The sequence below is a fragment of the Xyrauchen texanus genome, chromosome 28, assembly GCF_025860055.1.
Source record: "Xyrauchen texanus isolate HMW12.3.18 chromosome 28, RBS_HiC_50CHRs, whole genome shotgun sequence".
NCBI classification, from domain to species: Eukaryota; Metazoa; Chordata; class Actinopteri; order Cypriniformes; family Catostomidae; genus Xyrauchen; species Xyrauchen texanus.
The window spans coordinates 18507430-18530550 of record NC_068303.1 but is presented as its reverse complement, the minus strand read 5'-3'; the positions used below and the strand labels follow the sequence as shown (position 1 = coordinate 18530550).

General features: G+C 38.4%; 1 protein-coding gene across 3 annotated transcripts in view; it reads right to left on the bottom strand.

The window, feature by feature from the left end:
* Positions 1-345: 345 nt before the first annotated feature.
* Positions 346-23121, bottom strand: part of LOC127622202 (synapse differentiation-inducing gene protein 1-like) — a 48907-nt gene continuing 26131 nt past the window's right edge. For all 3 annotated transcript variants that reach the window (XM_052096210.1, XM_052096208.1, XM_052096209.1), the window contains exons 3-4: positions 11254-11391; positions 346-3742 (exon numbers count right to left, since the gene is read on the bottom strand). In XM_052096210.1, the coding sequence (XP_051952170.1) occupies positions 3584-3742; positions 11254-11391 (297 nt within the window). In that variant the 3' untranslated portion in view covers positions 346-3583. The remainder of the gene's footprint in view (positions 3743-11253; positions 11392-23121) is intronic.

The window sequence follows — 23121 nt, the reverse complement described above, 5'->3', positions numbered from 1 at the left end:
CTAATACACACAGTATATCAAGTTAATATTGCTGATTATGTTGCAATATAGCATATCAACATTCCTTATTCAGTATATTTCCTCTAAAGGATTTTGTGGATGTTGATAAATGGAAATTAAGATAAAAATGTATTTCCAAGAAGCTGAATTCTTCCACCTCTCCTCTGTTATGCTCCAGTATATGACTCCGCTGTCTATTTCCTTGCATTATTTACCTATATAACTTGTGTTCTTTTCAAGAATAAGAGAGATTTACACACGTATGTGAGGACCGTGGTTTATACAACATACCAAACCAATGCATTCATAAATACAAGTAATTTTTTAAATCTCAAATGTCTTTTATTTCATACTGCTGTGTCTTGTCTTTTATTTGCAGTATTTACATTGTTGTCAATGTCTTACAAGCATATTCTAATTGATGAATGAGAAAAACGCAAAGTATCACAATACTAAGAAAACACTGACATTTTGTATAAACACACTCATTTTGTTTTAATTGAAGCTGATTTCTTCAATTTGTTGATTGATACCAACCATACAGCCCTACATTAAGGGACAATAACAAAACAAAAGAACTGATTGCAATTAAAACTATCAAAGGTAAAATGCACATTTACTCTCACCATTGTTACAGTGTAGGTCATATTAAGTGCACGCACTAGCATAAAATGGATCTCTGTGAAAGACTAGTCACTATGGAAACGTAAAACGGGGGATAAAAGGGCCAGGCTGATACACAATCAAGGGAGGGCAGACACTGACACTGTTCATTTAGAATTAAATGACGTGAACACATAAGGAAAAACATGGATTCAGGCTTATCTTATAACTGTCTCTTACAATTATTGGTACCATGTTACTGATAAAAGAGGTTAGTTGAGACATTGAAAGCCAATTCATGACAGCCAATTTGTAGTTTGTAACCAACATATTAATTAGATTATTTTATTATGCTTTGTTGAATACGCTCCAGCTTCAATAGCTTAAAAGAATTAAAAGTAGTCTTATTCGTTAAAATTATTTTCTGTTTCGCTAGCTCCAGCTTTGCTCTAGAGACTAGATACTTGCTCAGAAAAAAACATTATGGGAAGCTAATTGTGAACCATAAATGTCAGGTATGACTAATGCATGACCTGGGCAGAGAGACTGCAAGTGTCCCATGTTGCCTTTAAACGCTCCAGTGGATGAAAAGGAAATGCATTTGCTAAGAACCACAACAAAAACATTGGGTCTAATGTGTGCTGTAAATCACAAGCTCTGAAGGGAGGGTGGTGTTTCGTTCCATGCATCTCGCTCCACATACATGTAAGTCTATTTGTTGGAACATTGATATTTTTGTAAACCATCTTGTACATTCAGATACATATTTAGAGGGTATTTTAAACAGTTCCATTGCATTTGGTGAGATCACTTTTAAATATTCAAATATAGGGTCAGGGTGGGGAGTTTGCATAAAAACCTACATAATTATTCTGGACAAGCATAATTATGGCCATATTTTATAACAGTTTGTTTATTCTTCATTTTTCAGTAATACTAAGGCTCTCCTTTTGATGTCATATACAGAGTATTAAGGGTAATTATTTATTAGTAATTAGAATTATTAATAAGCGATAGAATCCGCAATAGTACACTTCTCACTCCTGTCTAATAAAAGCTCAGTTATTCAATGGTTACATTCTCACCAACATATTATTTCCATTTATTCCACAACTGGCAAAAACTTAAAGAATTACTAAGCAATTTTTCTCTGTTCACTTGTAATTGATTTGAGATAGAAAAAAAATGTCAATCAATTATATCCACTGACAGTTTGCATACCATTTTGCACTCAGTTCTCAATTAACAATTTTCCACACACATTTAAGTCCCTGTAACTTAGTCCCAGCAGAATTCAAAAGCATCTTGGTATGTTAAAGCAAGTCATCTCTATCCTGTAATTACCATGATGTCAGTCATACACACTTTGTAGGCTTTTCAAGATCCTGTCATCTGCAAGTGAGAAATCCGAATGGGAGGGCTGAAGCAATTAGGAGGTTATAATTTAATTTATACCAACTTCCAAAGGCTTGTATCACAGTGATTCAAACCAGGCACCAAATGTTAAACCACCCAGCCACTTGAGCCCTATTTTTTTTGTGTTTTGAAGTTATTATGTGGATGACTACACCAAATTCAAGCTCCATTGGTGTTGCAATGGACCAGTCAACCCCAACACTATATTCCCTGTGAGTCTATTCTCATGCGCCATAGCCCGCAAGCCCACAGACAAGCAATGCATTATTAATCAATTCAACCTGAGGCCCAAAACCTGCCTGTTTGTTCAAACATCCATCTAAGAATTTGAGAAAAGTAATTTTTCTCAACATCTGTTTTGAGTTTTGCCAGTTCTTCTCAGTCATGTTCAAGTCTAAAATAATCTTCATATCATAAGAGACATTAGGTAATGCGTTTGGAGACTAAGAGGACACATTGTTATAAAAGTCTTGTATAAGGTTGTTTCATATTCAGTACTTTTGCATTCATATTTAGTTCAGATTTTTGGGTTTGAAATCACACCATCAGATACTGGTAAATTCAAACCTTATGTCCTTACAGATATAAAAGAAATGCTTCTTGTTCTTGATGTCATACTACTGTTCAGAATTCTCAGCACATGTGTTTACTTATAGGCTTTTCTTCTACATGACATAAACCTCAGAGCCTGTGTTGGGAAAAGACAGAGTTGGACTTTGGACAAAACAAAAGACTAGAATTTACAACACAAAGCATAGAGCCCTAAACAAGAGAAAATCACACAAAGATCAGCATAGGTTGTGTGTAAGTGAAGCTGAATTTCACAGATGAAATTCAGTTCAAACTGCTGGACTACATTGTCTTTGATTCTTATTTTTGTAGTTCTGTATTGTGACCATAAGAACTTAGGCTTTGAGAGTGACCTCCACCTTTGATTGCTATAACATACAAAGTAGTGTAATTTGTTCCAAACAGAAACATAGCAGTCACCTACTGTATACTATCCGTTTTAACAGAGCTCTTTCGTAGAGACCACAGCTGTTGGTCTATCCAGCAGCACTGGTTTAATTGAGCCACACACACTGACTGAGTTTAACAGACTAAGTAAATAATGAGAAAGGAACAGAGACGGCTTCTCTTTCAGGGTTTGAATGAAGCACAGTTGGAAAGGGAAAAATAAATCCAAGGGCAGTTAGTCTCTTTTGATCCGTATGGGTGTCCTTTGGAATAGCTTCCCTTTAGGTTTGGTTAATTGGATTGCTTATTTGTCTCTCTAATTTGTATTCTTCACCCGAAAAGCTCTGAGTCTTAAGCTAAACTTAAGATAAAGTTTTATCCAGTGGGGCAACTGCTGTGGTGTGACACGTGGTGACATTTAAATATAATCACTGAGGTGATAAAGTCCACAGTTCTTCTGGTTCATTGTCTTCTGCTTCATCCCTTTCTCTAATTTGGATGGACAGGCAGTCCAGGGGGAGGGATGAGAATGAGAGTGACATTTAGAAAAAGACGTTCAGGCGGTAGTGTATTATCATGGAGTCCTGTAGTCCCCTTGCTGGCCCTGCTATATTTGGCCTGGTTTGGACAGATATGCAATGAGGGCCACCACCACGCCCACATACACCCCAGTCCCAATGGTGATGGAGAGAGCAGCCAGGAATAGGGCTCGTCTTGAGGCAATGCTAGCCAGTGGGAAGTTTCCCTTAGTCACGGCTTTGCTGGTCTAGAACAAAGAAAGAGAGGGATTGTAAGAAAGCAGCAAAATCAAAGGACGCACTGATTAATTTAACAATTACATTTTATTTGCCCAATTTTCCAATGAAAAGAAATATATCAGAAACACTTCACAATGATGTTCTATATGTTAACATTAATTAATGCAAGAGTTAATTTAACTAACAAATTTGAACAATACCTTTAAAGTATGCACAGTATTAATATTGGTTAATGTTAATTTCTGAAAATTTTTATTGCATAACATTGTTTACCAGAACATTTTGATTTTGACTCATTCCTCATTTTCTTAATAAAAAAAAGAAAAGAAAAAGAAATTGCGGTTACAGTAAGGCACTTACAATGGAAGTAAATGGAGCCAATTTTGGGAGGGTTTAAAGGCAGAAATGTGAAGCCAATAATATTATAAAAGCCCTTATGTTAATTATTCTGTTAATACTTGTATAATATTTGAGCCGTAAACTCTCCATGTTAGTATAAAAAAATTTGTTTTGGTAAATGATACTCGGAGACTGCTTTTGTTCACAACATATGTTTATTTAAAAATATACCGTATAAATACATTTGGGGGTTACTATATGGCAGGTCTCTTTAACTACTTTTTTTGAGAGCTAGATTATCCAGATGAAAACTCAATGGGGCCAAAATTTTTCCATATTATTCTTACCTGACACTTATATTGTTACTAACATGTTAACATGAAAAACAAAACACTGTCAGTAGTGGGTGTTTGTTTACATTAAAATAGTCAGGGTATTTAATATTTTTTAAGATCTGGCCATAAATTAATTTTTAAGATCTGGCTAAAGAACAAAATTGACCTCACATCCTCAAATAACCAATAGGTTTCGATTAACTTTACTTTGAATATAAAAACATACAATGTAGGATTATTGTTTATGAAAATAGAGGCCCAAATATTTAGATCTGCTAAAGTATGTATATCTTTGACAATATAAGAAAATAATGGCAATCTAACATAGAACTTGTCTTTTTAGATACAATTATGAAAAACAAAAGTAATGCCTGTTTTTCCTTTTTCTCTAGCCTTTCCTTGACCTGCACATATTGTATGATGAATTTGTGGAGATAATCATTGGTAAGCAGAAAACAAACTGATTTGATGATGTTTGGGATTGAGAACTCTGACACACGACTGATTATAGAACCAAACACAATCAGGATATATGCATATATGCAGGTTTAATGACACTTCATGTTATCACTTTTAAAGAGCATGACTGACCCTGAACAGATTAGACACACCCGTTTAACACTTGATGAATGGAAAATAAAACCAAATGCTTATGTGTATTTTCTTTAAAGGTTTTCGTCATCCATTTATCTTTTGTTAAAAAAGGTTGTGCATATGAGCTGACATCACTTCTGTAACAACAGTGAAGTATTTTATAAGTCTGTAGTTTTGACTGCAAAGCAATTTGCATACATACATACATACATTTGATTGAATGAGACATGATAAAATGTGCTCACCTAAAACTTGCTGGGTAATTTTTTAAAGAGCAGTGTAACTGAATGAAGCCCAGACATGCTTAAACACACGCTCCACTGATGCTGTTGCATGTGCTATTGAGTGTTGTTCAAGCACTGGTTTACAGAGTTACGTCGACATGGCAATGATGTTGTTAAAGTGGATATAACATTTTATAAAAAAGGGTAGAATGCGATTTATCACTCTAAAATTATGTTAATATGCATATTGAATATGTCTTGAGGCTATAATTTTTAAGCAGTGAGTTTTTTAACGTTTACAAAAAGCCCCATTTAATTCCATTGTAAGAGCCTAACACTAACCCAGATTTTTGCTTATATATATATATATATATAAAGGAGGGATAAGTCAAAATGTATTTTTATAATATTAAATTAACATGAACCAAAATGCAGTTAAAAGTTTACATTAGCCTACCTAATAATGTTACTGTTACTAATGTAACAAGATACTTGACTTTTTTTACTACTACTGTATATAAACTTGCCAGCAAAAGTCAGTCAGTCATTTATTTTTATTTTTTAAAGATCCAAGCCATTCCTTTGGGAACATTTGTTTTTATTTTATTTTTTTAAATTGTCTTCTCCTTTGTTCTGGTCATTGAATGCTCTCTGTCCCTGCTGGTTTCCCCTTTTAAACCTTTAAAAGAAACACCCTTGAGGTTTCAGTCATGATCAATGTTGCAGCAGACATGAGGAAATACAGCTGCCGGATTTGTACAGACTTTCTTTTTGTCAACATCTAACACTTATTGTTTCTTTTTCTTTCTTGTAATGAGGAACAATGGCAGGAGGGATGAGCCAAAAATGACAGCTAGAAAACAAGATCAGAAGAAAATACTTTTAAGAGTTTTTGATGCAGCTGTTGCAATTCCCTCGGTATATTGGTGGTATGAATGCTTTGTAGATTTAAAGGGAAAGTTAATCCAAAAATGAAGATTTTGTCATTATTCAACCTCTAAGACTTCCTTTCTTCTGTGCAATACCAAAGGGGGATATAAGGTTGAATGTTAGCCTCAGTCACCATTCACTTTCATTGTATCTTTTTTCTATACGGCTGTCAGTCCCTACCATTCAGCCTAATATCTCCTTTTGTGTAACAATGGAAGAAAGACATTTCTACAAGTTATCAAAGAGGGTGAGTCAATGACAGAATTTTAATTTTTGGGTGAACTATCCCTTTAGAAACACTCAATCTTGTACTATTACCACCTGGGGGTTTTAAAGAAAAGACATGTGACTTGAAATAACAATTAAATGCCTTATCTAATGTTTGCAGTTTCCATAAAACCACATGCTGAAAGTAAGCTGTGCTGAGAGCTATTAGACCTAAAAAGGGAAAAATCACACTTCCTTAATTTCTTTAATACCAATGCCTATGAAGCCCCATGTAATTATTTAATCAATCCATTTCCTCAGTTCAAATGAATAATTAAGTCATAGTATGATGCTCATTTACTGAGAACATGGCTCAAGGGCTGAGCGAATCTAACTGGGTGAATAGTAAGCTGCCACTATTATGTACAATATTCTATTTCCCCACAGGATGATGTCTTTCAAGTGTAAACAAGCACACATGCAGTAAAAAGTTGATTTGTGTGTGTGTTGTAATTCTTTAGAGTCTGGTGTCCATTTTAGTCTATTCTGCAGAAAATGGAAAGATTTACCAGTCACACATGGCTCCAGCTGTGGGAGGTGTCTTGCTCTCTTTGTCACTGCATCTGACCCTCTAGTCCAGGGAAAACACTATTGATTTTTACTCCTACGCTTGGTGACAGTCAATAATGGGTTGTTTGGAAATGCCAGTGCTTGTACACCAGCTGAGTTGGTGTCTTAAAGGGTTAGGTCACCCAAAAATTTATTATATTTTAAATTATTCCATAATTTACTCACCCTCAAGCCATCCAAGGTGTACTGTATATGACTTTCTACTTTCAGCCAAACACAATCATTGCTTCGCTTCAGAAGGCCTTTATTAACCCCCTGGAGCTGTATGGATTACTTTTTTGATTGATGGATGTGCTTTTTTGGGCTTGAAAATCTAAGGTACCATTCATTACGATTATAAAGCTTGGAAGAGCCAGGATATTTTTTAATATAACTCTGATTGTGTTTGACTGAAAAAAGAAAGTCATATAAAACCAGGATAGCTTGAGGGTGAGTAAATTATGGGATACATTTCATTTTTGGGTGAACTAACCCTTTAACTTGTTTTAGCAAATGTTATTTATTATCTTTAAATTACAAGAGGCACTGTCTTGCTCAAAGATTCACTGCCACAAATATTTACAAATTCTAACCTACTAGGAACTATTGTATGTGTAATGTCCTATGTAGATCTAAGACTCATTAATTAATATTAATGTTATTAATGTTCTGTGAAGTCTTGTGCATGACTATGTAAGTGTTTTTCCATTTTTTTCTGATTGAAAGATTGTTTAAAAGGGTCTTTTAGGTTTTAAACCTTGTTTTAGTGCAATCGATAATCGTCAGGGACAAATTAGGACTAATCAGCAGTTACAATATTTCTTGGGCACCATTTACACTTGCATTTAGTGCTAAGCTCTTTGATTATCAGATTAACCTAGACAGAGGTGCTAATGGAATGGTTCTCACAAAAATAAAAAAAATCTGTCATCATTTACTCACCCTGGTTCTTTTACACAATACACAAAGATATAATATTAATTTAGAAATCTTGTACTATAGTGCATGAGTCATTGGGAATACTTTTATAAAGTATATATGGTGTTCTTTTTTTGTCCTTTTTGGAAGCTTGTTAGCCCCTGGAACCCATCCACTTTCATTACAATGAAAAGATCAGCTCAGACATTTTGCGAAAAATCTAATTTGGTGTTCCAAAAGATTATATAGGTTTGGAAATCCATGATGGTGAGTTTTCATTGTTACTGAACTGTCCCTTTAATACAAGGTGCAAGCAGGATCAGAGTGCTTCATTAGTTCCATTAAGTTATTTTCTCTCTCTTTCCAAGAACAGTAGGAGTGAGACAGAGATGGATTTGAGAGGGAGGAGTTAGAGGCAAAGGGTGGGTGACACTCCTCATGAACATTCAACCCTGTGCCGAGGGGAAGGTGAGAGAATAAATTCAGGATGTTCTCTGAGGAATATAGCCAGCCAGGAGATGGGGCAAAAACATTCACATTTTTATCAGATTTTCTAATTTCCATCCTCCTCACACACACTGCAGTTGCTTTCTAGACAACGGTGAAATCATCCACTTTCCCTGAACAACACCACCATCATCATAATTATTCTGGGAGAATTAATTTGGCCCCTGACAAGATAATTCACTCTGTCACAGACTAAAAGATAGTTAATAAATAGATAATAAAAAATGCTCATTCAAAGGTGGAAAAAGAAGAACAGTATAAACCGTGATAGTGTGTTAAAATAGAACATGATAACAAGCAGTGTTGATCTGTCGGTCTCCCCGCATTATCCACACAGATAATCATGTCAATTCTAGCTGGGAGAGCATGAGTAGAGGTATGCAATTATGTATTTATTTGGTAAGTAACCTGGTAAGTAATAGGCACTGATCATGGTTTATTTTGCGATTAAAAATGGCTGACTATACAATTCCTTATAAATCAAACAAACACTGACAGAAACAGTACTATTAGATTTGTTATTCACAGGCATTCATTTTGTGTCCAATATAGATGGCACTGCTCCATCTTTCAATATAAGTTTCTTTGCAAATTCTGAATCATAATAGTTCTCAAAAGAACCTATAGAAATGTGCCAAACAAAACATAATCCCACATTCAACAGTTCAGGAACTTCATTTAAATAAGCCATTCATTTCTTATTTTTGAATCCTTCAGAATGCTATGCAGAGATGCAATTTTTCGACAACCAGGAACACAAGTTTAGGAACCTAACTTGACATCTTAATCTTTTTGTTGGTTAAAAGCAAACTACAGTAACAATAGTACCACCTTCAGAGTACCTCAAAGTACCTCAGCTGCTCTATCAGTTCACCACAATGAGTACATATGTTGTGGAGGCGGGGCTACTCAAATGACAATGCAATATGACGTCACAATGTAGTAAATTTCTAAACATAGATTTTTGCAAAGTAGAAACAATAAATGCTCTTTTCGGACTGGAGAGGAATTTTGACCCCTTTAAACAGTTGGCTACATGCATTGCACATACAAATCAAACATTGTATAAAAAAAGATTTGATTGAATAAAAATACGCGTCTTGTATTTTTTAAGCTGTTCATTACTTACAGTTTATTCATTGTTAATGGATTTTGTTTAATTAACAATAATGATTGTCGATTACGAAAATGTCTAAAATTTGCCAAGTCGTTGTGGCAAACCAAGTCAATCCTTTTAAAGAATTTGCACAAATGCTCTGTGAGTGTGGCTTAGTGCAATAGGGCTAGGTATTGCCAACCACCTTACAATACATATTGCAATATATGTCATGATGCAATACACCATCATACATCACAATATCATTATTGGATTGTGACAGAAACTGCTCCCAGTGCAAGAATCAGTGAAAGAAAGAGTGGTTTAGTTTCGCTCTTGGGCATCATAGACCACAATGAAAAATGTTATGCTTGTAGAAATGACCCGTTTTTTAATCTTTTTATCTTTTGAACATACTACGAACACACAAACTGATGAGTGAAAATATTGACACAAAGCTCTAAAATATAAAAACTGTATGAGCTTTCTTGGTCCAAACTTCAGTTCAAAATTAAGCCACTCTTCCAGAGCAGAAGGTTGAGGGATTTTACAATGCACATAAATCCAATAATGATCTCCAAACAAAGGCTGCATGGTCGAAAAGCTGTATGTTCTCCATGTTCACGTCTTTTCCCTCCCAACTTCCTTCTCATAAACAGGGGTGATACCAAAATAAAAGTCATCAATCCATGAATTCAAAATCCAAAACATACTAAATCTACTGTAAATCTTCAATTCAACAATTCAACTTTTCACAATTCATAATCAACCCAGCAATTAATTAAACTGAACAAATAAATACATTTAAAACTTAAATAGCTCTAACAAATAAAACATTAAAAAAGTATCACAATATATCAATATATGCTTCTAGCAGCTCAGCCCTAATGAGCAGTATAATGCACTTCTTCGTCAAAATGTCTTGACAAGACATTAATGTAAACACCATCGGTTTGTCTTGAGTAAATGTAAACAAGCGGGACACATTTTTTTTATTCCTGTCAAAAGATAAGAATTGTAGCATCTGTGCATTAGTCCTTTCAATGCACAGTAAATACAGCCTAATAGACCTACCACTGTCTATTATGCTACTAATATTAGTCAACACAATTAATAAACAAAAGTGAATAGCACTCACTTATTTCTCAGTTTTTTTTTATTACTGACTGTTATTTCAATAGGCAATTGAAAAACTTTGAAGCAATGGGAAACTAATTGAAGACAACCTATTTATTGTAGCATTTTACTTTTTAAATAATGGTTTGTGTTCAATAGCATATTAGTTTTTGTTGTGCTATCAAAATAGGTATCAAGAATGGCAAAATTTAACTTGTATTAGTATCGATCATTGGAATTTTGGTATCGTGACAACCCTACTGCATGTGCAAATGAAGCTCAAAACATGCAGCACCAGCGGCATCACACTTGTTATGCCCATCTGAACAGTATATTCATTTAAATATGTTTACACAATTTATATTAGAGGGGTGCATGATAACTGTGCAGTTCCAAAAGCAAATCTGTTTGCTCGGATAATGGGTATTATAATGAGGCACATATTCTGAGCTGATAAAGATCACAAACTCTCCTCTCTCAGGAGGCTGAAGGCGTATTGTTTTCTTGTGAAAACGTGTGTAAGAACATCTTGGGTGGCTGTTTATAGATGTGTCTCCTCTGACTCACATGTCATAGGGAGTGAAATGTTTTGCAGACTTAATCGTCATTAGGCTATGGTTTGGGACAGTGAGTTCTGCACTTACCCCCTGAGAAAAGTAGAAAGCGGCAATGCCCAGAGGCCAGAAGCAGCAGAGCATAGAGAAGATAGCAAGGCCCAGGTGATCACGAGGAGGGATGACAATGAAGTTATCTTCACTCTCACTGTCGCTGGAGCAATCTGTCTATAGGGAGAGAGAACATTAATTAAAATCACTTAGAATTTTGTCACCTGATCCTAGTTGAGGAATGTATCATTTGGATTAATGTACAATAGGGCATGGTATTGAAACAGATTTCCCGTTGCAATTTGATTCTGATTAGATTCCGATTTATATGGTTATATTTCAGTTATAATGTCCATTTTACTTACATATGAAATATGTTAATTATACAGGGGACCTTCTAATGAATTCTTATCTCATAATTAAATAAATATTTTCCCCTAAAACACATTTGCCATAATTATTGGCACCCCTAGAAATTCTTGTAAGTAAAATATATCTGAAGTATATTCCCATTCATATTTTACAGTTTTTGGTACACCTGGGTGACTAGGAACATGAAAATGTTCAGCTATAACTTCCTGTTCCAAATTCCCTTAGTCATCCATTACAATAGGTAAGACCAAAGAATACATTTATGATGTGCGGCAAAGGGTTGTTGAGTTTCACAAAATGGGAAGTGGCTATAAGAAAATATATTAAAAAAATGAAAATAACCATTTCCAACATCAGGGCAACAATTAAGAATTTCCAATCAACTGGAGTTGTTAAGAATCGGACTGGAAGAAAACGTGTGTCTATATGGTCTCCAAGCATCGTGAGGAGGATGGTTCAAGTGGCCAAAAATTCTCCAAGGATCACAGCTGGAGAATTGCCAAAATTAGTTGGGTCTTGGGGTCATAACGTCTCCAAAACTACAATCAAACATCACCTACATCACAACAAGTTGTTTGATGGTTTTAAGAAAAAAAGCCTGTGCTCTCATCCAACAGCAAACTTAAGTGTCTTCAGTTTGACCCTACTGGACAAGGTTCTATGGTCAGATAAAAATAAAATAGAGCTTTTTGGCAGCAAACACCAGCCATGGGTAGCCATATGGAAAAGTAACTTATGCCCACGGTTAAATATGGTGGTGGTGATCTTTAATGTCGTGGGGCTGTTTTTATGCCAGAGGTCCTGAACATCTTGTTCGGATACATGGCATGATGGACCAACATATAAAAAAAATCAAAATCTGACTCTGCCAAAAAGCTAAAATGGGCCCTGGTTGGCTCTTTCAGCAGGACAATGATCCAAAACACACAACAAAATCAACACAAAAATGGTTCACTGACCACAAAATCAAGCCATCACAGTCCCCTGACCTGAACCCAATACAAAACCTGAGGGGTGAACTGAAGAGGAGAGTCACCAGTGTGGACCTTGGAATTTGAAGGATCTGGAGAGATTCACCATGCGTTCTCCAACCTTATCAGGCATAATAGGAGAAGACCCACCTTTGTTATATTGGCAAAGGGAAGTTGCACAAATTATTGAATAAAAATGTGCCAATAATTTGTCTTTCGAGAAACACATATATTTGACAAATATATTAGTTTTTTGCTAAAACTTGTGTTGTGTTTGCTATTGTGTAATAGCCATTAGAGAATAGATTTTTGTGAATATTGTGAATGAAATATCAAAAGGGTAACCAATAAAGACAAATTTCACTGCCTTCTTTGAACATATTTACCAAGGGTGCCAATATTTTTGGCCACAATTGTATATTGTTACAAAGTTATTATTTACATGCATAATTTGTATTTATCAAAGTATTTACTTTGATTTGTAGAACGTCATGGTTACTGTTGTAACATCGTTCCCCGAGGGAAGGAACAAGACGTTATGTCGAATGAAGTGACACAAGGGGGCTTCCTGGGATGCCAACGTACCTCTGAACCTGAGAATAGGCCAATGTCAAGTTGGCAGACAGAATTTGCATGCCCCGACCCAGACATACGGGTATAAAGGAAGCGGGGCAGGGAGTGCCACTCAGGTTTTTGCTCTGAGGAGCTGCAAATAAGATACGGCCATTTACAGTGGTAGGTCTAGTGCTGTGGCAGGAGGGACCATGACGTTCCCCTTGTGTCACTCACTCGACGTTGTGTCGAATGAAGTGACACAAGGGGTCCCATATAAAAATGCCACGCACTGACCGTGTTACGTGAACTGCCGAGACAGGTGCAAGCAGGCTACTGCATGCTAAAGGCAACTAGAGGCAATTCTCAAAATAAAAGTAACTTTCAGTGCCCCAAAAAGTATTTGGCCATATAATGTATGACTGTCTTTCCATTAAATAACAAAATGTCAAACCAAGTGGAATTTATTTGAAATATATATAGCACGAACACACATTTAGGCAAAAAATAAATAAATAAAGAATTGCATGAAGTAGTTTGCTTGGTTTCAAATTGTAAAACAAAAGATATTATTTGAAATTAAGAGATGTCAAATGTGAGTGGATGTGTCCATAGTTCATGCAATGACTTACACTAATGTTTAATCTCTGATAGAACACTGTGAAAGGTTCTTAGCTCTCTTGGAACGGAGGAAGCTATAGCCGTGTAAACAATCCACACATCACATTTATTGACAACACTTTTCAGTGTGACACACACAATAATGTTCACAAACACTGTTTTCAGCATCACCAACATCGACGCACACATACAGATCCGTGTGTCTCTCTCAATGTTGACTTTTCAGCCCAATGCAGAATTCACACTTCTAACTGGCTGTGTGTGTGTGTCTCTCTCTCTCTCTGTGTGTGGCTCTGCTCCCTCTCTCTGTGTGGCTCTGGCTACGGCTTTATCCCTCACCCGTCAACACCGCAGTCGGCAACAGGTGCGAGCGGTAATTCACCCCAGGTGCCCAACCTCCCTCTGTTCCATCGTCGCTCAGCCATGCCCTGCTCGCCACATACCCCATCACCCAACTCAGGCTCCCTGGCTTGTGCCTTACTCCCCCCATTCTGGATAGGAAATGCTCCTCTTTTGGCTGACCCGATTCCAGATGGTTTCCCCTCCTCCGGTGGAACAGGAACAGGTCTTGGGGAAGGATAGGGGGAGGACCACTGGACCACTCAGCCATCCCTTTCGGTAGCCTGCTGACGAACTGCTCTAGTACCACCAGATAAAATATCTTCATCGCAATCCTGAGCCAGCAGTGAGGACTCCACAGCAGTGTTGTCTTTGTCCAATCACAGGTTTTGGCACCACTGTAATATGACTAGTGGCTTTTCAGCTCCTAATAAACCCGACCACGTCACACTACTATGCATCTCTCTCTCTCCTCGTCTCTGCCGTGGTCTCTCTTTTTATCATTCTCCCCAGGGCTTACTGCAATCAGAAACAGGTTTTAGACATCATAACACTCAGGTATGTACCTTTACCACTCTCTCCCTCTCTGGACAAAAGCCCAACCATGTCCTGACACTAAAAATCACCTTGAGACCAGATGATAAAAATTATTTGAAAAATGGAAATGTCTAGTGTCATTTGTTTGAAAATTCCACTTATTTTGATCTTTTGTTATCTACGCAGTGAAGTTTATATATTTTCAGTGTCCAAATGCTTATAAGGACCACTGGACATCCTTTGAAATATAAGCCTGCCAGGTTGTCACATACTGTAGGTCTAATAATCTATGCCTGATCTTCAACCATTGCAGTGATTCCAGATCACAACAATGTTGTGCACATTTTGCATAATTTTGTCAATTCTTTGCCTTGATTCCAGTGATACTCTTTGAGTAACTAAAAATAACACGGCCAGGTGGAGAGTGTGCAGAGAAGAGAGCTGTTGGGAGAATATTTCTGGATTGATTCACAGCAATAAGCTGCAATCATCGCTGTGAAGAAAAGCTCTGTCACCAGGGTTTTATCTGTGAAAACAATAGGCCTACCTCTCTATAAAATAACATGGGATATTAGATTGGATTTCTCTGTAAGGAGGGGCGAAGTGGCTTTTGCACACAGATATTGTCACGTTGTATGTGACATTGTCCAGTACATCTTTTGGCCATAGCCAAAATACTGTTCAGTTTAGGTGTCAAGATCTGTATTAATGCTAAAGAAATGCTGGCAAATTTCAGTCCATGTAGCAAATTGTCACTCCTACACTCAGTATTTGCTTATTTCCAAACACCTGCTGTTATATAAGAGGATATAAATATTTCAGTGGGAATGCGTTAGCAAGTCTGCTGTGTGATATACTAGCGGTTTAGGTGCTTTAAACTGAAAAACTGTGTGACTTTCTATAATATTTTACCAACAGAAAGATAGCACAGCATAGCAGTATTTTGATAAGAGTTACACTCATAGCTGCCCATGCCTTGAAATTATATTAATTTTATGGCATTCTTTGCCTACATAGAACCACTTAGAAGAAGCATTTCATACAAAGGAATTTACAAACATTATCCTTCATGGCTTCAGATATCTAAAGCATTTCAGCTATCCACAAATTATAAAAAAATAAATAAAGACAGATAAGCCCAAAACAATCTCATTATCTTCCCATTCAGCTGAAAAGCAGGATATTTCTGCATAATGTTATTACTGATAAAAGATGTGTGTGTGTAATCTGCAATGAATGAATGGTTAAGCCCCGAAGCCTGAATCTCATAGCCTGGCCTGATAAACCTACCTCCACCCTCGCCGCTACCTCTAAGGGTGGTTGTGACGGCAGATGCTGCCACTGCCTTCCAGCCTCCTGACAGGTAATGACAGATTAATGGATGGTTTTATCTTTTCAGGGTGGCAGGAGGCACAGGAAAGGAAGCGTGTAATTTATGTTACCAAAATGCCTCCCCCAGCATGAGAAAGCCTAGCATGTCCTTATTTTTTTCCCTCTTCTCTTACGATCCAGCAAATAGAACTTCATTTTCTAGGTGATTGATGCCTACACTTTCAACCTTATTATGTACGTGTCATATATGAGGACTCTGGCTGAGTGCCCTCCTTTGCTGAGAAAATTGATTCCATATATATTTGTAAGTAGCTGATTGATCAAATATCTTTCCGTTACGCTGGCTGACATGTTTTCATCGCAATGCAATAGGAGGAAATTAGTATAATTGTTTCATAGCAAACTGAAATGATCGAATAACGGTTCCATATCACTTTGCCAAATCATTTATAGGCTACCACAGCAAAATAATCATATACTATAAAACAAACACATTGGTTAATTAAATCAGATAAGAATGACAAACAATGTCTAAAATATCCCAAATTAATTTCAATTTCTGTTAAAAAGAACCCTTGCACTCCCTCTTTTGCTCTCACCCACACCCCACACTCCACTGCGCATTGTGGCCGCATTACCATCTCTGGATGTGCATACATTTTCAATGATTTATGGTCCATCATCAATTATTCTTTACTTAATTTGTAGGTGAAAGTTGCTGTTTATCACTATGTTGAGTTTTAGGGCTGGGCGATATATTGAAAATTCACACAGTATAATAGGATGATTTTGCTGGTGATATAAAAATAAGGAATATCATAAATATAAAAATGTTAATGTGCATGTCTTTTTGCCGCTATGTTTTCTAAAAAGGAAACATTTTCCAAACGTTTTGTAACTGCTACAATTTATTATACAATTATAAATACTGAACACAGCATCACAGATAAGATGGAGATGGCAGTGTTTCACCAGATTTGTAATGAAGAACATTGTAAAATGTAAAATGTCAGTGTTTTGGCTGTTTTATCAGGTTTTGGCCTCTAGAGGACCTCATGGTGCGATAGTGCCCTGCTTATTCTATTTTGTAATTAGTGTTATTGGGTTCACATGTGTGTCATTCAGATGTGTATATTTAAGTCACTCTGTTGCATAGCCTCTTTGCTTGGTGTTTAGTTGTTCTAAAGCCGGTTGCCCAAGTAAGTGTCCTCTAACTCTGAGACATTTAATTTTTCTTGCCTGTGGATTGTTCCCTTCTGTAAAATTTTTTGTGCTTAATTCCTTTGGGAAATTTTTTTGTATTTTTTTGAGAAAAGCCCCGTTGGACTGATTTTGTGCTTTGAGGATTACTTTTGATGATTTTTGCCTCAGCTGTGGATTTCTGTTAATTGTATTAAAACTTTTTCTAAACGACTGCAGACCCTCCAGCAAGGTAGTCGCACTGCTGCAGAGTATGCCATCCATTTTCGCACTATTACAGCAGGGAGTGGTTGGAACGATGAGTCTCTCATGGTGTGCTTCCAGAACGGTCTTTCTGAGGCACTCAAAGATGACCTTGCAACACGAGAGCCTACCCGTGACCTCGAGACCCTCATTGATCTGGCGATCCGACTGGATAATCGTCTGAGGGAGAGGAATTTGAGTCGCCAGTTTGATTTCACACCTCCTGTCAGTTTAGTTCCCACAGTTTAGTTCCCACAGAGAGGTCACCTCCGTCCCAAGGATTCCCTGAACCAATGCAATTGGGTGGTACTCGGGTCTCCCCATCAGAACGTGACCGCCGCATGAGGGAGCGGTGTTGCCTGTATTGTGGACTGCCTGGACATTTTCTTCCTGCCCAGAGCTCTCGGGAAATGCTCATTCCCGTACAGGCAAGGAAGGACTGTAACGGGAATTACTCGCATAGCCCCACCTTCCAATTCAGGATTGATTCTCTCCATCACACTTTCTTGGGGAAATCAGAAGCATCAACTTAAAGCCTTGGTGGATTCAGGTGCAGCCGGGAACTTTATGGACTTATCTCTTGCTAGGAGTCTCCAGATCCCCTCTGACTCACTCGAAACCCCTCTTACAGTTACCGCACTGGATGGAAGACCCCTGGGTCCCGGGAAGGTAACCCTTTTTACCGTTCCTCTTCACCTATCTATCTGTCAACACCAGGAGGAGCTCTATTTTCATCTGATACAGTCTCCAGAGTTCCCTGTGATTCTCGGTCACCCCTGGCTTCTTCACCATAACCCCCATCTTGACTGGTCCACTGGCGCTATTCTCAGTTGGGGTCCCACTTGTTCTGTCACCTGTTTGACCCCGAGTTCCCCTGACCCTACTCTCGAGACTCAAGAATCCCTAGACCTATCTCAGATCCCCACTCAGTACCACCACCTCAAGGCAGTTTTCAGTAAAAGGAAAGCCACCTCTTTACCTCCACACCGTCCTTATGACTGTGCCATTGACCTGCTTCTAGGTACCTGTCCCCCCAGAGGCCACATCTTCTCCTTGTCTTCTCCCGAGCGTGCAGCTATGAACAATTACATTGAGTCCCTCGCTGCAGGAATTATCCGTTGGTCCACTTCCCCTGCTGGTGCTGTTTTTTTCTTTGTGGGTAAGAAGGATGGGGGCCTTCGACCCTGCATCGATTATCGAGGCCTCAATAAAATCACTATCCGGAACCGTTACCCATTGCCGCTTATGGCCACAGCTTTTGAGATACTGCAGGGAGCTTCCATATTCACCAAACTCAACTTGCACAATGCTTACCATCTTGTGCACATTAGACAAGGGGATGAGTGGAAGACCACATTCAACACTCCCACCGGGCACTATGAGTACCTAGTTATGCATTTCGGCCTCACCAATGCTCCTGCAGTTTTCCAGGCCCTGATAAATGATGTCCTTCGAGATATGCTCAATCAGTTTGTATTTGTCTACCTGGACGATATTCTAATTTTTTCAAGTTCCCTCAATGAACACGTGGAGCATGTTATGAAGGTTCTCAGATGCCTCCTTGATAATCACCTTTATGTTAAACCTGAGAAATGTGAATTCCATGTGACCCAAGTGCAATTTCTGGGATTCATCATTAAACCCGGCTATATTCAAATGGATCCTCAGAAGGTCCAAGCAGTCACGGATTGGCCCACTTCTGGGTCTGTGAAGGAGGTGCAGTGGTTTCTTGGCTTTGCCAACTTTTACCGCAAATTTATATTGAAATTCAGCTCCGTGGTGGCTCCCCTTTCTGCTCTCACTAAAGGGAATAATGCTAGGTTTTGCTGGAGTCCTGAAGCCGCGCTGGCTTTTAATGAACTCAAACGCCGCTTTACTTCAGCTCCCATCCTCACTCTCCCAGACCCAGACAAACTCTTCGTTGTGGAGATCGACGCTTCGGATGTGGGTGTTGGAGCAGTGCTTTCCCAGAGGGGGGAGGATAACAGAATTCGGCCATATGCATTCTTTTACACCTACAGAAAGCAATTACCATGTGGGAGACCGTGAGTTACTGGCTGTTAAACTGGTGCTCGAAGAATGGAGACATGGGCTTGAGGGGGCCAAACACCCAGTCCAAGTACTCACTGACCACAAAAATCTAGAGTACATTCAGCAGGCCAAGCGACTCAACCCTCGTCAGGCACGCTGGTCTCTATTCTTCAACTGGTTTCAATTAATTTTATCCTACCGTCCTGGATCCAAGAATATCAAACCTGATGCTCTATCTCGAGTATACTCTAGTAGCAACCAAGAAGATTCTGTCACAACCATTATCCCGAGCTCCAAGATAGTGGCCCCCGTAAGATGGGAACTTGAAAATACAGTAAGACAGGCCCAGGAACCAGACCCAGGAGGTGGGCCAACCAACCGCTTGTTTGTCCCTAAAGCTGTTCGCTCCCAGGTTCTCCAGTGGGGTCATGTCTCTCGTCTGACCTGCCATCCAGGCACTACTCGCACCCTTGAATTTCTCCAGAGACTGTTTTGGTGGCCGACCATCAAGGAGGATACAAAGTCCTTTGTAAGTGCCTGTTCCACATGCAGTCAGGGGAAGGTCTCTCATCGCTTACCTCAGGGGTTGCTCCACCCTCTCTCTATACCTCGAAGACCCTGGTCACACCTCTCCATGGATTTTATTACCGGACTCCAGCCATCCCAAGGTAACACCACCATTTTGGTCATTTTTGACAGATTTTCTAAGGCTGGCAGATTCATTTCCTTGCCAAAATTGCCCACCGCTAAAGAAACTGCAGAGTTGGTCATTTACCATGTTTTTCGAGTTTTTGGCATCCCACAGGACATTGTTTCTGATCGAGGACCTCAGTTTTCCTCTCGATTCTGGCGGGCATTCTGTCAACTTTTGGGGGCAACTGTGAGCCTATCTTCGGGATTCCACCCTGAGTCCAATGGCCAAACAGAGAGATTAAACCAGGATCTGGAGACTACACTGAGGTGCATGGCTGCCAAAAACCCATCCTCCTGGTCATCTTTCATTATGTGGGCAGAATACACTCACAACACTCTCTGTGACAGGCATGTCTCCCTTCGGATGCCAGTTTGGTTATGTCCCTCCACTCTTCCCAGACCAAGAAATTGAAGTAGGAGTTCCCTCAGCTCTGCAGTTCATCCGACGCTGTCGTCTGACATGGAGGAAGGCTCGACATAAGCTTCTTAGTCTCTGAGCAGTACCAGCGACAGGCTAACCGTAGACGCAGACCTGCCCCCACCCTGCGTCCCGGACAGAGAGTTTGGCTCTCCACAAAGAACCTTCCCTTACGTGTTGAGTCCCGCAAGCTCTCCCAGCGATTCATTGGGCCTTTCAAAGTGGCAAGGAAAGTTAACCCTGTTACTTACCGTTTATACTTGCCTAGGTCCTTAAATAATGAATCCCACATTTCATGTCTCCCTTCTAAAACCTGTGTTGTCCTCTCCTTTTGCTCCAGCAGGTAAACCTCCCCCTCGCATCATTGGAGGCCAACCAGCTTACACAGTCCACCGAATACTGGATTCCCGTCAGGTGTGAGGATCACTTCAGTATCTTGTGGACTGGGAAGGCTATGGCCCAGAAGAGCGCTCCTGGGTTCCTGCCAGAGATATCTTGGACCCCAAGTTAATTCGGGACTTCCATGTTCATAAACCCGATCGTCCTGGAAGGAACGTCAGGAGCCGTCCCTAGAGGGGGGGGGTCCTGTCAGTGTTTTGGCTGTTTTATCAGGTTTTGGCCTCTAGAGGTCCTCATGGTGCAATAGTGCCCTGCTTATTCTATTTTGTAATTAGTGTTATTGTGTTCACATGTGTGTCATTCAGATGTGTGTATTTAAGTCACTCTGTTGCATAGCCTCTTTGCTTGGTGTTTAGTTGTTCTAAAGCCGGTTGCCCAAGTAAGTGTCCTCTAACTCTGAGACATTTCATTTCTCTTGCCTGTGGATTGTTCCCTTCTGTAAAATGTTTTGTGCTTAATTCCTTTGGGAAATTTTTTTGTATTTTTTTGAGAAAAGCCCCGTTGGACTGATTTTGTGCTTTGAGGATTACTTTTGATGATTTTTGCCTCAGCTGTGGAATTCTGTTAATCTCATCTTCTTCTGAGTGCGTCTCACTATTGGGTTCATCATCTCCAGTGGCTCAGTGATTGAGAGTCTCACTTTCACACCAGAGACCCAAGTTCTAGTCCCGGCCCTGACAGTAAAATATGTATTTACAGGTGAAGTAGTAAATATAACAAAATGTGTAAAACTAATCTAATTTTCAAAATAATGATAATAATTCACATTTTTATTATAATAACTTGATTAGGTCCCACAATAACGATTCTGAGTGATGTTGTTTATACACATCTTGTTAATTTACAAAAAATTTTTTTAGTAAAAATGTATATGGGTAAATAATGCTTTTTTATTATTATCAGGGTTTTTCCTGCATTGAAAAACCCTGCCAAAACAATTTGTTATATTCAGCACTTTATACATGCTACATATGCTTCTTATCTGAGATGTGCTTTTGTGCAGCATGTCTGCCTGGTTTTCATGAATATTCTCAGTGCAGCGTGACTCGCACGAGAATCATAGCACTAGGTAGAGGTCTGCATGGGATGGATTTTTCACGCCAGCTCCCGTGAGATTCTGTCCCACTCCTGCAAAAATATATCATATTTTGTCCCGCTCCTACCCGCAACTTTCATATTTTGTTCAGAGTTTTCAGTCCCCACGTTTAACAATCTAACAAAAGAAAAAAATTTGTATTACCTGTTGTTGGTTTCAAAGTTTTGTATGTACCTTTCTTCAATAAAGAACTAATGTCTATAGCACTAACGGATCAGCATTTATGCTCAGAGATTTTAAATCAAAATGGTACTTCCACTGCATAGAGCATGAGGAAGAATTTGTACGACTTAGCCATCAATGCTTGTAAACCGTTTGGTTTTTGTTGCTCTTGCTGAACAGATGAATAACATGAATAACATTCTGTACCTTTAAAACCTAAAATACATTTTATTAACTTTTGTAATTTGTATTAACGTATTTTTAGATATTTGTATTTTGTGAGAATCCCGCGAGTCATTTCTTTCTCCCGCTCCCTGCGCACACATCAGTGTCTTCCCGCCCACACCAGCACTCAGCAGTCAAAACTTGTCCCACACTGCACTCTGTTGCACAAGGTCCCGTGGTAGTGTAGGTCTCTAGCGCAAGGGATCTGCTCTGCTGGATTATTTTGACATGCAACAAAATAAAGGTTTTTCAAATATACATCACCTTTACTAAGACTGATCACAGTTTTACAGCAGTAACAGTAACTGTGACATTTTGACACAAATGTTGCAGTTTAATATTAAATATGCTAATCTATTTGGTGAAATCTTTCTTTTTTTTTTTTCAAATGTGGCAGTTGTAGTTAAAGTTTCTAAATGTGTTTAGGCTACTATTTTTCAGAAATAATTTTCAGCAAAATAATTATTTCATAAATACTTTTCAAAAACAAATTCAGCAAGACTATAATATTCTGACTTTTACCATTAAAAGAGCCCATTACTGAGCTGGAATTGTGAAAGTAAACATTTTTGTTTCCTACTCCATAACATGAAAATGTTTGTTTCGTATTCCATTGTTTTCATTTTATCAGATTCCTAATAATTTAAGTTATCTCTTTAGGAATATCTGCAGGTAAACTGTTGTATGTTGGTATTAATATGCAAGCAAACAGTGAA